Source organism: Eurypyga helias, unplaced genomic scaffold (genome assembly GCF_000690775.1).
Source record: "Eurypyga helias isolate BGI_N326 unplaced genomic scaffold, ASM69077v1 scaffold4981, whole genome shotgun sequence".
Classification (NCBI taxonomy): Eukaryota; Metazoa; Chordata; class Aves; order Eurypygiformes; family Eurypygidae; genus Eurypyga; species Eurypyga helias.
The window spans coordinates 108,190-122,348 of NW_010228802.1; the positions used below are offsets into that span (position 1 = coordinate 108,190).

Genomic DNA, 14,159 nt, shown 5'->3' on the forward strand with positions numbered 1-14,159 from the left:
ATTTTCAAAAGAAAGAGGCTGTAAGACCTTAAATTAGGAAACATCCTAGTGTGGTCTTATAACTTCAATGCTTCCTTAACGGGGGAGTCTTCTTAAAACAACCCCAAAATAAGCAGGTGTCATGATGACCTTGAAATCTACACACATCTATCAAGAGCAGTCTGAAGATTCTCCATATTGTTTCCTTGCCAACAATATTTTTCCTATCACTTCACTTAGAGCAGAGCTATTGAAAGCAACTTGACCCTTGACGTAGTTTTGTTCCAATATATTTCATCTTTAAGGACAGGAAGCACAGGTATTCTTTTCTCCTGAAAAGCTTTTTCAGGCATGGCTGCCATAAATCTTGTGTCATATTTAGCAGAGATGCTGACCATCCTACTTCTGTTAAAACAAAAGGGCTTTCATGTCAGTAGGAAGCTTCTTATCAACTTCATTGGGCACTGATGAGTTAAGCACCCTTCAAAACCCAGGCCATGCAGCCTTTCTTTGCTCATAGCCAAGTCTAGTGCTCACACCCAAACAACAGATTGGTAGAACTGACTTTCCAACATTCTAATGGAGCACTGTACCATACTGTGAAGAAAACTTACATTAAAAATTATGTTTCAGGCAAGTGATTACTCCCCTGAAGACATATCATATTGGAAGCCCAAAATATTTTACGAGGTGAGCTTTAAAAACGTTTCTGTTGAGAGTAGCAAGGCATACCACAAGTCTGAAGCAAAACTGCCATCCAAACGCCTGTCAGCAACATGTCACAAAGGAAAACCAGTGTTAGAAAAACAAGGAATTGGTATTAGTTTCAATAATGTGTCTCTTGATTTATTCACTGCACACAGAGAGAAATTCAACCTCCCCTAATAAATAAGCCCTCCGTAACAAGATTCCACTTGTGTACTAGAGAACATTTCTGTTATTAAACTTCCATTTCTGTAAAGGGCACAATTTTTCCATGAGGCTGAATGGGCATCCTTTTCTACTCCTTTCTGAAAGCCTTTATTGTCTTAACTCATCCAGAATTACCTGTGTTGCTGCCAGGCCTCTTATACAAGCAAGGAGGTGAGTTATGTAGTTCAATGGTCAAGTTTTTGACCACTCTACAAAAATATAGAGGTTGTCTTTTTCTTTCTTTCTGGTGGGAGCAAAAGCCGGGTAGGGCTGAGTAGGTTTGAAAATATTAACTGTAAAGCATAGGTTCAGCTTTGAAAAGTGACTGAAAAGAGATTGGGGATTTCATACACCTCACAGTGGTCCCCTTTCTGATGTGATCAGCATGTATTTTTTAAGTTAAAATTTAAAAACTTTTCATGTACCAACCTTGGAACCAAAACTGGACTCCAAATTTCATGTTGGGTTTCCTCCTTGAGACCCTACCCTGGGTAACGGCTTGACGAGGTCCCTATCCTAGCTTTTACCAGAGAGTAGAGTTAAGACACAAGAAATAAACCCATACAAGCATATATTTAGCTCTGAGATTAGCCCCCTTAGATAATTGTTTCACCAAAAGCAAGACATTTCATGGACTGTGGGTGTTTTCTGAACAGGAATCCTATAGCTGTGTTCACTTTGGAATAAATGGGAGAAAAACTCTTGTTTACATAAGTGATTTGGTATAACTTGTGATATCAGAGAGGGAAAAGGTTTTTTGAACAAGAAGTTACTATTTTAAGAGCCACCCTTCAAAGCTAAACTGTACTCTGGGTGAAATTCTCTTCTTTAGAGAAAGTCTGCCCAAACCTGTGTTTTACTTGAGATATATTTTGTGGCCTTCAGAGGGCTTGAGACTGAGTGGAAGCAGAGAAACAGAGGCTTTTGCAGACTTCCTCTTCAGTGGTGATCTGCAGTCTTAGAGATAAGTGTGTTGCCTGCTGGGTTGGAGCACAGATATGGAATGTTCAGTGTGGTCAGAATACTTTCATCAGGCCCTAATTTAGTTGAGAATTTAAATATGCGTTTAATGCATGAACAGATGTGCAGCTGGAAGCACATGGGTATCACCTAACAATATGAACAACACAAAAAGCTATCAGAAATTATAATGTTATTGATTCACAAGAGTTTATTCTTAAAACAGTTTCACAGGGTAGTGAAGCTGACCTGTTCTTCACCTTATTTACAGAGAAGACAGATTTACAACATGTTTGAAGCTTCACAAGGTTCAGGCTATCCAGATGTATTTTTTTCTGCACACAGGGTTAAGTTACCATTTGGTCATATCATTTTCAAATTGGAATCATTTTCCCTTGTCCTCCTTTATTTTACAGTGTTGCACAAGACTGATTTGATTACCCTGTTCCTCTTTTATCCCTTTAACACTTGCTTCCATATATTTCTGGGTCCATTTCTCTCCTTGCCACCCACATTTGCTGACACTTCTTTTGACGCAGTGGGTTTCCAATTTGGGTTTTATGCGTCTATGTGCATGTGTACGTGCTTGTCTATATGTGCACGTGTCTGTGCTTGTTGTGACTACCTTTCCATAATGTTCTCAATAGAAACACTCTTCTTTGAAGCTCAGCTTTCTACTTCCTGTGGATTTTTTGTTTAGACTGGATTTGATTTTACTGGGATATGGTCATTTTTTTCAGTGCAAAATTAGTGTGTTAGAGCACTAGGGTTTGTGGGCTGCTTTCACCTAAGCATACAACAGAGGAAAATTTGATGGGCAAAGACAAGAGAAGTTACCAGGAGAGAAACAGACTGTAATAAAACCGTGTAAAACCCCTCTACCATCTACAACATGGAGGTGTTGCCAGCCAAGAACAATTATATTAATGGTAACCAATCTTCCAGTCATCCAGATCAAGAGAAAACCAGTGTCAACAGAAGCTGAGGAGCAAACCCAGTGATGCATTGCTACTGTCATAAGCCAGATATCTAAGTCATAATTACTGCTGGTAATTAATAATCTTAAAGATATGGAAAGGGAAACTTCAGTGTCTCCCTTGATTTCTCCACATAGGTCTGTATTGCAGAACAGACTGGAGTACAGAGAGGCCTGAGCTGGAAAAGTCCTGAACCTGTCATTTTTTTCCCCTTTCAGGAATTTATGCAGATGTTTTTGAACCCATGCAAACTTTTAGGAGGTTGCAGGTGCTAAAAAGTTCACATCAGTTTTACACCATCTCTAGTTGAGCCACAAGCTACCAAGGTGCAAAGCATGTTTAACCTGTTCTATTTTGCCTTGCTAGAGAAAAACTGCAGACCATAATGGAAAACATGCTGGGGCACCTCTGGTGCTGGACAGCAGGCCCTATCTTATTTTTCTACATCCTTGTTCCCTGCACGATGCCACACAACCTTACCAGCAAAACATAACTGTGTTAGTGCTGAGCAGCTGTTAGCAGGCAAAGCCAGTTTAAGCCTCCTTGCTTTCACTGGTTTACCAAGATCATCCTTCTGCCCTCTCCTTTGCCATGAAAAGTTGGGTACAGGGTATCCTAAGATTTCTCTCTGTTCTGTTCACTCTGGCTAAATAGCTGTGAAAATCCCAAGCATACCTAGAGCTGCACAAATAAATGTCTATACAGAGGCTTAGCAGCAAATGCTGCATCTAACAGGAGCACGGACCACGCAGAGATCTGTAAACTTCAGTCAATCCTTCAGATCACCTGGACGTTTACACACTGGCACTGTGAGAATTGGTGAGTAACGAGCAAGCTACAGGTCTGATCACAGATTTTCAGTCCATTTGGGTCACCACTACAGCAAACACTCTTTACTACAGATCCTCCTTACCAGGAGGAAACCTCTGCCCGGCAGCTCTGTAAAACTTAGATGACAATGCTGAAAATTCCCCCAGGCTCGCAATGCACATTTGCAAAGGTTGCCCTGAATCTGGGCTGACCCTTGGTACTCCGAGGAGTTTCACCCATGGGGATTGTCATTATTGATGCCCACGGAGCGGCTGTCCTCGGCACAGACCTCTCCTCCTAGCTCTGTGAAGCAGATGTTACGGCATTACTCGGAGCCAGAGCCCAAGTGAGAGCTCTGCACCCCTCACAAGGGGCACCACAAGCCACTGGCCTGCCACTGAATGGAAAATTTTTGATCATTTAATTGGAAAGAAAATCTCCATGGCAACAGAAGCAGGGAGAGACACTTCACTTCTAGGAAGGGATGGGCTGAACCCCTCGATGGTCCAGCCCTGGCATGGGTTGAATTCGTTCTGATTTCAACGGCCACTCCTAACCATATGATAAGCCAAAAAGACTTCTTTAATCCCAGTCCCTTCCTGATCATCACGGAAACTACACCCAGATCCAGGCTTCTCAGAGGAAGTGGCTGTCTGCTGAATGAATGTGTACTATATCTGAGTTTACTCTTACAGTCAACGCACTTGCCCATTAACTAAAATAAACTCACCACTGAAAATACTTTGACCTATTGACCTATGATTCCCAGTACAAACATATAGATGTATTCAGACTTTTCACAGCCGAACTTCCAACATTTTTTACACTTGTTATACATCCTGCTGAGGTGATATGTACATACATGAACAAGGAGCTAACCTCCTCACCTTCTGTGATGAGAAAGGCACAGCTACTACCAAAATAGCAATGTTTTTCACACAGGACATGCAGCTTGTTCATAACAATACCAAGGTTACCATCTACACAATGTAAAGATGTACAGACTGAAATTTTCTTTGGTGTATCACTCTGGAATAAGCAGGGAAGTCTCATTTTTTGTTTCCATTCAACCCCTTAGTGCTGATAAAAATAAATACCCACCTTTTCCAGGCTAAGCTATCTAAGTGTATTTCCTGAAGAAAGAAAACGTGTTTAGCTCCTGAGAAGAAACAATTCCTTGAACTTCTGTCAAAAGAAGGAATATTCTCTTCTAAGTCATGTGGTAATGTCCACGTGTGACTTTTGCTACAGGCAATAGTTTTCTGATGCAATTCTCCTTATTAAGAGAGCTCCATAAATCTTCTCTGGACTTTCTAAGCATACAGCTCAAGCTTCCTCTATGACACACTATTCCTGAGCCTGATGTAAAGCTACAATCTGCGTAAGTTCCTATGCTGTAATGCATGTCTGCACACAAGTGCGGAATGGCAAACATATTTGCACTTCCTGATGGAATTTGTCACTAAATATAGTAAGCAAACATGACAAGGAAGCTTTCCTTAGTAAGTAGGTGGCAATTACATTTCAAAGGCAACCACTGACTGGCAACAGGAGTGATAAGAAAATAGATTTCAAGTAGTACAAGCCAAGGTTTTGTACTGATGTGAAAATTACCAGTAAAAAAACAACATGAAAAACAATGCCTTCAATCACATGATATCATCTTTGTTTTAGGATACAAAACAATTACCTAGCCTTACAAAGAATTAATCAGGATCTGGAGGATAAACTTTACAGAATGGTAAGTTACCATAATTGAACTTTTATATATATACTAAATGTGTTTTTATGGTTTCTAAGTACAAACAAATAAACAAATATGTAGCTGTAACAAAAAAAAAAAGTTTCTAAGTTCCTGAGGACCAACATATATGTAGCTGTAACCAAAAAAAAAAAATCATGCTCCAAATGCAGCATGCTTAAAAAAGATGTATGACTTTATCAGCAGCATGATGTAGAGCTCAAGCTGTGTAAGACAGCATAGGTCTATCCATGTAAATGGAGACTGCATTGGCTGATGATCTGGCTGAGTAAATTGTACCCTTAAAATAATTCTGGTTAATTTAGTTAAGAAATTTGTGGATTTTAAATGTTTATGTTTTCATTAAGTAACAAATTTAAATAAAGTAATCCAAGGTTTTCTCATGCTTCTTAGGTGCTTTCACTCAGCTTTTATTAAGTGATTTAATAGAGCTTGGATGGTCTGACTTTTATATGCTGTCATAACTATCAATCTCAGTGTATTAATTTCCAATCTGCATGTGCCTGCAACTGCAATGTCAATGTCACTGTCACGGGCCAATTAGTAACTGAGTGAGGAAATCACTGCACCATTTATGGGCTTCACATCTAGGACTAATATTGCAAGACACAGCACTGCTCATTCAAAATATTTTGCTGTTAAAAAGAAATGGTAATGTCGTCAGTGCCCTGGCTCATTGCTAATGCTGCTGGGACATCATACCCACTGTTAGGAGAGGATTTACAGAGAAACGTGAGGGTAATACTTAAAGAGGAAAGAGCAACTGTTTTCAACTTCCAAAGACTTTCAGGTTATGAGCGCAGCCTGAGCTGCTTCCTCCTCTCCCAGCTCAGGACGGTCAATCATTCCCTGCTCTTCATCCTGCCCAGTCCCACTCCCGGCATGGCCACAGCAAGCACAGGGCACACACATGAACACAGGGTTTACAGGTCCGGGCAGAATCTTCACGTACAGCTATAAGGATGCTGGGGTAAGCCTACATTTTACACAAGTCTCACATGTAAGATTTGCATGGGTGGGCAACTGGGAATGAGGGGAACAGATTACTGTGCTTTGAGAGTAAATAGGAACTATGGCAACATATTGGAGAGACACCAGCCTTTAGTAAGAAACAGGAAACAAATTTTTGAAAATGTCATCGTTCCTATCTCAGGAGTCTGTTTAAATAGCTGACAATGAATAGAGTACTGTTACTTTTGTAACTGGCTGACAACAGGGCAAAGTTACAGCTGGGTTACAGCTGATGTTTGTTCATAAATATATGGATAAACACTGTACAAGCATAAATAACATTTTCTCTCATGTTACTGGGTTTTTTCTCCACTATTCCTTTGTTAATTTTTTTTTCCCAAATCACTTTGAGATTTTATCTTCATCTGTGAACTAATATTTATTACATGTGCACTATAAAAGATAAACAAAATAGAGGCATTCTGACTGGAAAATGAAATAAAAATATCAGAAGCATAGAAAGAAAGACTCCAGAAAACCCTTGCTTTTTTATCAGGTATTTCAGATCAAAGGAAAGAATTTTTAAACTGATGTTTCAGCATACACTTAAACCCGTGAGCAATTATTTCAGAGTATAAACACAGAAAGAAAGAAGACTGGTTCCATGGAGCACTGTACCTTTCTTTATCCCACTAATATGACAGTCATTGAAGGTAGCTTTAGAGGCTTGAAGAAGATCAGCCAGGCTCTACAGCACTTCAGACTGCTTTGCCTTCTGAAACACTGAAACTGAAGACACAAAGCAAAACCAATGTCAAATGGAAACTCTAATAAAACAAAGAGATGAGGAAAATAGTACCATATTTGATTTAGATAAGCCAAGTCTATGATTCTGTGATTTTCAGGGCACTCTAAAAACGCTCAGTACTTCAGAGGAAGTTAAAGTGGTCTGGTTAATCAACAGCTTATGGTGGCCTGGGCTCTTGGATACCTTTCTCTCCCTTTCCTGCTTGGGAGGAACAGCTGTGTTTATTTCTTTGCCTAATTCAGTCAGTCTGTCATTTCAATATCAAAGACTTTGATTTCTCTACCTTTATACAAATCCAAATATATAAACCAGTGCTTGCTTTCTTCCTGTCTCCCCTGCCCCATCCATCTATAGACATACATACATATGTACACACATACATATATATACTCAGATTCTTACACAAGTTTTGACTGTTTAATGGGTCCAAATGCAACAAGTAGGAAAAAAGACCCCCGGGGCAGGTACATAACTCCCCTCCTCCAAGAGACTGGCCCCAGCTCATCACCACTAATCTAGAATTCCACCTTGGCTTCTTTCTTCTAATGTTTTTGGGTATCCTGAATGTTAAAGCCTTTCATGCCTGCTATTGGTACAAGGGATGTAAAAAATAATCATTAATTCATCAGCAGTCACAGAAAAGAAGCTGAAGTAGCAGTTATTTTTCTTCTATGCTCTGCTTCCCTTTGAGTGCTAATGTATAAAATATTTAAAAATATTTGAAAGCACACTTCTGATCATAGCAAATGGTATCCAATTGAAACCTCTATCACATCAGAACTCAGAATAAAAATATAAAATATAAACTACAGTGTCTGTGTTGGCTAAGAGCTAAAAATTGCAATCCTGAAATCAATGGAGAGTTTGCTGAATTAAACTGGGCAAGACTAAACACATGACACAGTAGAGACATAAGAAGCACAGAATTAAAATTCTGCTGTCACTACTCATGAAACTCCTGTTCTTACCACAGTCAGGGTGTTTAACTGGAGAAGATTTGTTTGGACTTGTAAGCACTGGTGAAGCAGGGGAATATACAGGCTGTCTTCTTGAATAATTAAGTGTTATAATTTTTTTTTTTCCATTAACATGTGGGAAAAGACTAAGCAGAGTCCTTAAATTTCGCACTGTGATTCCATCACAGGGCTGTTCAATTAGAGCTTTTTATACTGTCCAGTTCCAGTTGTCACCAATAGTCTTCGCTTTCCCCAGAGTTGGTCTGAGTTTCCAGAAGACTCTCTGCCATGGTCTTGCTGCTCATGAAAAGTACATTCTGCAAGTCATCCCAACCACTTGCTAAGAAATTCTTTATATGATCTCAATCCAACCATATCGCACATACAATCCTCACTGGAATTAAACAATGAATTTTAAAAAGTCTTGTGAAATTTTAAGGCTTTCAATTGCAGTCAGTTCTGCGATTTTACCTTGAAAGCCACACACCAGATTTTCAATGGTTTCTACATTTGGGAATAGCTGTTACACACCTAATAATAGTTGCTTAATAAACCTTACCGCTAATGAAAATCACACCCATCTCTCCTCCCCGATCTGTATTTGAATATTCTCGAAAAGCCTGATCTCAGAAATCCAGCTGCAAAGAGCTCATGAGACCATATTCTCCAGAAACACCCTCAAACATGTCTTTTTTTAACTAGAAAATACAGTTTGACAGACAGACTGCCCGATGGTAGAAGCTCACCTCTCATGCAAAGTCCTCCAAGTAGCCAGAATATAAACCTCTGCTCAGTCTAAAATGCATTCTATCAGCATCTAATACAGAAATACGCAGGCAGCACTGGAGGTGGGCAAGGAAGGCAACAGCCCTGTGGTAAGGAACAGAGCCCTCTGATGACCAGGGGAACCAGCAAATAAATCAGTGCACCCACTTTGTAAACCCTTACTCTCACATACCCCTTGGTCTGCAGACCCATGTCTCTCAAGGCTGCTGCCAAACTGAAACTTCTAGTTCTTCAAAGTGTCATCCCCAGTCCTGCTGAGTTTGGTGGTTGTTTTTAAGGAAGAAAACTGCTTTCTTCATTCTCAGTGCTGGTTCAGGACCTTTCGGCAGCATAGGCAATACTGAATGCTGTCAGACATCAGGGACGTGACATGACTCCTTCACTCTCTGGTGTAGGAGATGGTGAGCACCAGCTCCACCAGCCCTGCCAGGCTCCCCAGCACAGCCCCCACCACTGGAGCTTTGGGTCCCCCTCTGTAAAGCCAGCACATCCCTCTGCACACAGCGCAGCATACATTTCATCATCTGTCAAAATGAAAACCTTACATCACATTAATGCCTGATTTTTCATTTACATTAAGGCAGGCTGGGGGCCATGACTCAGCCATAAAGTTGAAGAAATTATTATATAAACCATCAGTAAAGAGGGATTTGTGTTAACGACAATCAGGTCTGACATGCTGCACCGTCTGAGCACTGTGCTGATTTTTATCCTGTTTCTTCCTCTGCCTATGAGCTGAAGGAGGACTAAGAGTTACAGCAAATACTTTACGCTCTATGTTATTAAGAGTTATTTATCCAGCTTTTGAATACCTGGGGCTTTCCAGTTGGATGGCCATAATATATACCTAAGCATCTCCAACTGGGAAAAGCCAAAGATGAATTAAATATGAGCTGAGCAATTTTAAGTGGTGCTCTGAGACTTTGTGTCAGGGGAATGTTATTTTAAAGGAAGCAGCTTGCTGGGTGTTCAGGCCATGAAGGTAAAGAATACAGAAGTGGTGAGGTATTTGATGAACAATTTCAGTCAGGCTTTAAAAGCGTTTAACTACCAGGGTGAGCCCAGGACTTTCGCTTTGGAATTTAAACTAGTCACTAGATTGCACTTGAGTCTCCCACGACAGCTACAAGGCACTTGCCAATATGGTTGAAATCTTAAGTGAAAGATGAAGGCAATGGAGAGAAAGCCTATTTCTGACAGAAATCTAAAGAAAGCAGAAGCCCAGTATGTTTAGGTTCCTGCATGGAGGATGACGACTTTGACAGTGACTTTGAACGAAGTGAATTAAAGCCCATCTTTTTCATTTTCTTTCCTTTATGAAGAACAACTTGCTTTCCCCAATTATTGTATGTCCCATGAAAATCAAATAGAGATGACCTAAATATACTTAAAGGATTTGCATCCCAAAGACAAGAAAAGTTTAGTCAGCTCAACCTGACAGGCTCATTTGCTCACATTCAGTGCAGACAGCTGTGAATTTCAAGAGAAATTTTTACTGGTTGGTTAGTGAAGACAGAAGCCAGAGAAGTTACATGTTTTGTGGACTAAAACGACTTCAAAACAACATTTTCAAGGAAGGAAATGACCATAAATGCTACAGAATCAAGTAATCTATAAAAATAGCAGTTGAAAAAATGCATTTCTGAGGCTTTTAGGTTTCATCTTTTCATGCTTACAGGCATTTTGTAGCAAAGATCTCCATTTCTCACTGAGTCTTTTCACACTCATTTCCCAGGTAAAAAACTATTCCCAAATAGGTGATAGGACCAGCCTTTTAAACATACACGCATTAATACCTGTACCAACTACACAGTCTCAGACTGAGTAGATCCATCAGTTTTCCTGTCAAATAAATGAATCCTCCTGGGTAAGCTGGGAACACGAATCCATCTCACACGAGCACACAGGCTTTCAGACATCCTCAGTCCTTTCTCTCTCTCTGAATAGATTCATTTCCCATTGTTACCCCATCGTTATGTGGCTGGCAGATTGACCCTTCTTCCCAAGAGACTCGTAAGGCAGTATAGCCTCTTCCTAATTGCTGTAGATGAATATGGTATCATGACAGACTGTTCTGGAATCTACTTTCCTTTTTTCCAAAGCCGTGGGAAAGCTTCTGTGCTGTCTCTCCCTCTTAGCAGGAGAGACAAGTACCAGCCACCTATGGAAGCTGTAAAGTGACAATGGATTCTTCTCACTTCCAACATCCACTCTGTTGCATGATGACAGAGTTCAGAGCACTTTCCTTCTCAGCATGTGTCTTATCTCTTGGCCCCTAGTATGCATTTCTGATACCCGAGGTGTTTAATAATGTTCTTCGTCCTGATCTCCATGGTTTGGTCTCTGACTCTCAGGACACACCCTGGGCCCACCATCTTGACCAGCTGAGAATAGAAAAAGCTGTTATTTTCTAAGTAGCTGAAAAGAATGGAAATATTGGAAATATTCTATTTCTGGCTGTGGGTATCTTTGACCTGTGCCTTCCTTGTAAGTGCCTTGGCCCTTTGTGGTTATTTATCAATTCACCACAAAAAGCAAGAAGAAGTAGAAGCAGCCTGAAAAGGTGCCATGCAGCAGGCACTTCACATCTCAAAGTTCTTCAAAAAAGCTGGTGTCTTTTATGAATACGGAAAACAAGGCACAGAAGAGTGAAGTGTCTTGGCCAAGGTCATCAAGAAGCAAATTTCCAAATAACTTCTAGGTCTCTGTGCAAATCCACTGCCTACAAAAAAGATCAAAGGACCTCCTAGGTTGTCTTAGATCTAATTTATGATGCCAGTTACTTATCTCCTGTTTACAAAATAAATAGAAAATGGCAAAGACAAGGGTTAGCACAGTTTTTTTTTTTTTAAAAAGGCATATACAAGTGGAGTATTTGTCTGTTTAGTCCAGGTCCAATAGCAGGTTTCTGTCATCAGTTTCTAAAATCTATTTTATTTCTAAATAAAGAAAATTACTTTTTGCAAATAGGAGAGCAGCTACAGAACTCAAAACTGTGACATTTTATCTGTTCTGGAGGGAATGTGGAATTAATTGAGATAAGACAATGTAGAGAGAAAATTAAAAGAGGGATGGAGAAAGATTTGTATATTGTTATAATTGCATCCCTTATGCTCACAGAACAGTACTATAGGTGTGTAGGATCATCAACATCATAAGATCTTTGGTCAATTTTACTATCACAAGTGGCCTGTACCTCCAGCAGCAACCTTTTTGCTTGTTAGAGATGTAATACATAACCTCGTACTTTTTTTTTCTTTTTTTCATTTTTCCTCCAGAAATAAACATTTCTTCTTTCAACTTACTGTCACTAAAACAGCCTCAGAAGGTGCTATTACATTGCCTTCAGGGAATTATCATCAATCAACACCATCTCTTTTCCCTCCAGCTATAATTTATTTAGCATTTTATTATCCAGAAGGGCTCTACCCTGGCAAGGCATGCCACTGATGTGAAATGTGGGAGACGATAGGTACATAGAAAGACTATAAGCACATTTTGTCAACTTCATCTAAATTGCTAGTCAAAAGAGCGCAGGTTCTGAAGCTGATTGCCAGCTTAGAAAGGCTTTAAATAAGCTGGCATGTAAGATATTTTAATCAAGGAAAATTGCAATGCTGGAGGAGACCACGGAAAATGATGGCAAGTAAAACCACCCATCTGTTTTCCAACAGTTTGGTCCTGTTGTTAGTGGGGTTAGGCAACGGATTGATTCTGTTCATTTATAAACCACAGATCCCCAATGCTGTTGGCTTCCTGAAGAAATGGTCCTAAGTCAGCGGGATAAAACAGTTCTAAACTGGGAATAAACTTTTTGCCACAGAAGATATCTAGTTTTTAAGTCCTGAGAACTTGAAAAAGATGAGCCGCCAGCTAATTCATGCTTAGAGGAACAATCAGCATGTGCAGGGATACCCTGCTCATCCATGTTTTATAACAAAGAGTGTATGTAAGGAAAACCCAGGCCAGGAATGAAGGACCTTTCCCCAGCCTAGGGCCAGGTTTGTGTGTATTCACTGAATTTAGATGAAGTACCCTTGTTTATAACTGAAATTTGTTGCACAGATTTCCATTCCAAAATAGCTGGATAAGAGACGACTAGTGCCCTTACCCTGAGCTCATGTAAGACAAGGAGTGTGCATTGAACTGAAGCTCATGAAAGACAAGGGGTGTGCATTGAACTGAAAACCTCAGGGATATTTTGAGATGACACTGTGACAAAAAGACCTTTAGCAGGAAGTGCAGATCTAAGCAATTTGTATTAAAATGTCCTTTTACACAGTGTATGCTGTGTAGATTGCTCTTGTTTCAAATAAGGAGCAAACCCCTACAGCTGTCAATGTTAAGTCGCATGAACTGAAGTACCCTGCTCAGAGAGACAATATTGCTATTGACCTCAGTCAATACATGCTTCATGCCCCCATGAAGAAACGCTAAAGACCACCCATAATACTTTTTTGTACAGGAAGACAAATAATCACCCTACATATGTTTTACAAATCACTTGCAAAGAAAAGCATGCCTTTGCTTCACAAGCAGCACCTTGACAGCACTTCGCTAACCACGTATCTTTCTGTGATACGTTATTAATTATACACCCGTGTTGGTTTGTTTTTTTTTTTTTTCTTTTACTGCTATGGAATTACATTTCAAGCTTGTGACATGGAGTACTCAAAGAAACAAATCTTTATACAACCTTTCCCCGTAGAAGGTTGAATGTGATATTTAAAGAAAATCATTCTTCAAGTGAAGTGCCATAGAGTATGAGATCAAAATCCTCAGACAAAACACTATAGCCCCACAATGTTATGTTTAATAACATTATACTGTTTGGAAATTAAGAAGAGAAATCAGATTCTGCTGCAGGTCATATTTTAATCAGCAACCAGTGTTGTTTATTAAAAAGGATAAATTCTATAATTTAACTCTGATGGACAAATTAGATCAGGTCAGTAATTTAGACCTGAGGCAATACATCATTTATCAGAGAAAAAGATGTGGTTTATTTCCATAGCTTTGTTTCATAGAATAGGTCTTTTAAAGTGTTATGAACACAGAACATGCATTGGTAGCACATCCATATATTAAGTTCTTCATGGAGAGGGTGGTGAGGCACTGGAACAGGTTGCCCAGAGATGTTGTGGGTGCCCCATCCCTGGAAGTGTTCAAGGCCCAGCTGGATGAGGCTTTGAGCAACCTGATCTAGTGCAAGGTGTCCCTGCCCATGGCAGGGGGTTGGAACTAGATGGTCTTTAAGG

The 14,159-nt window shown here is 39.9% G+C and overlaps 1 protein-coding gene across 1 annotated transcript in view; it reads left to right on the forward strand.

The window, feature by feature from the left end:
- Positions 1 to 14,159, forward strand: part of BEGAIN (brain-enriched guanylate kinase-associated) — a gene marked incomplete at its 5' end in the record, with an annotated part of 75,659 nt that overhangs the window by 16,316 nt on the left and 45,184 nt on the right. The window contains one exon of the mRNA XM_010160139.1: positions 5,313 to 5,379. Within this exon, the coding sequence (XP_010158441.1) occupies positions 5,313 to 5,379 (67 nt within the window). The remainder of the gene's footprint in view (positions 1 to 5,312; positions 5,380 to 14,159) is intronic.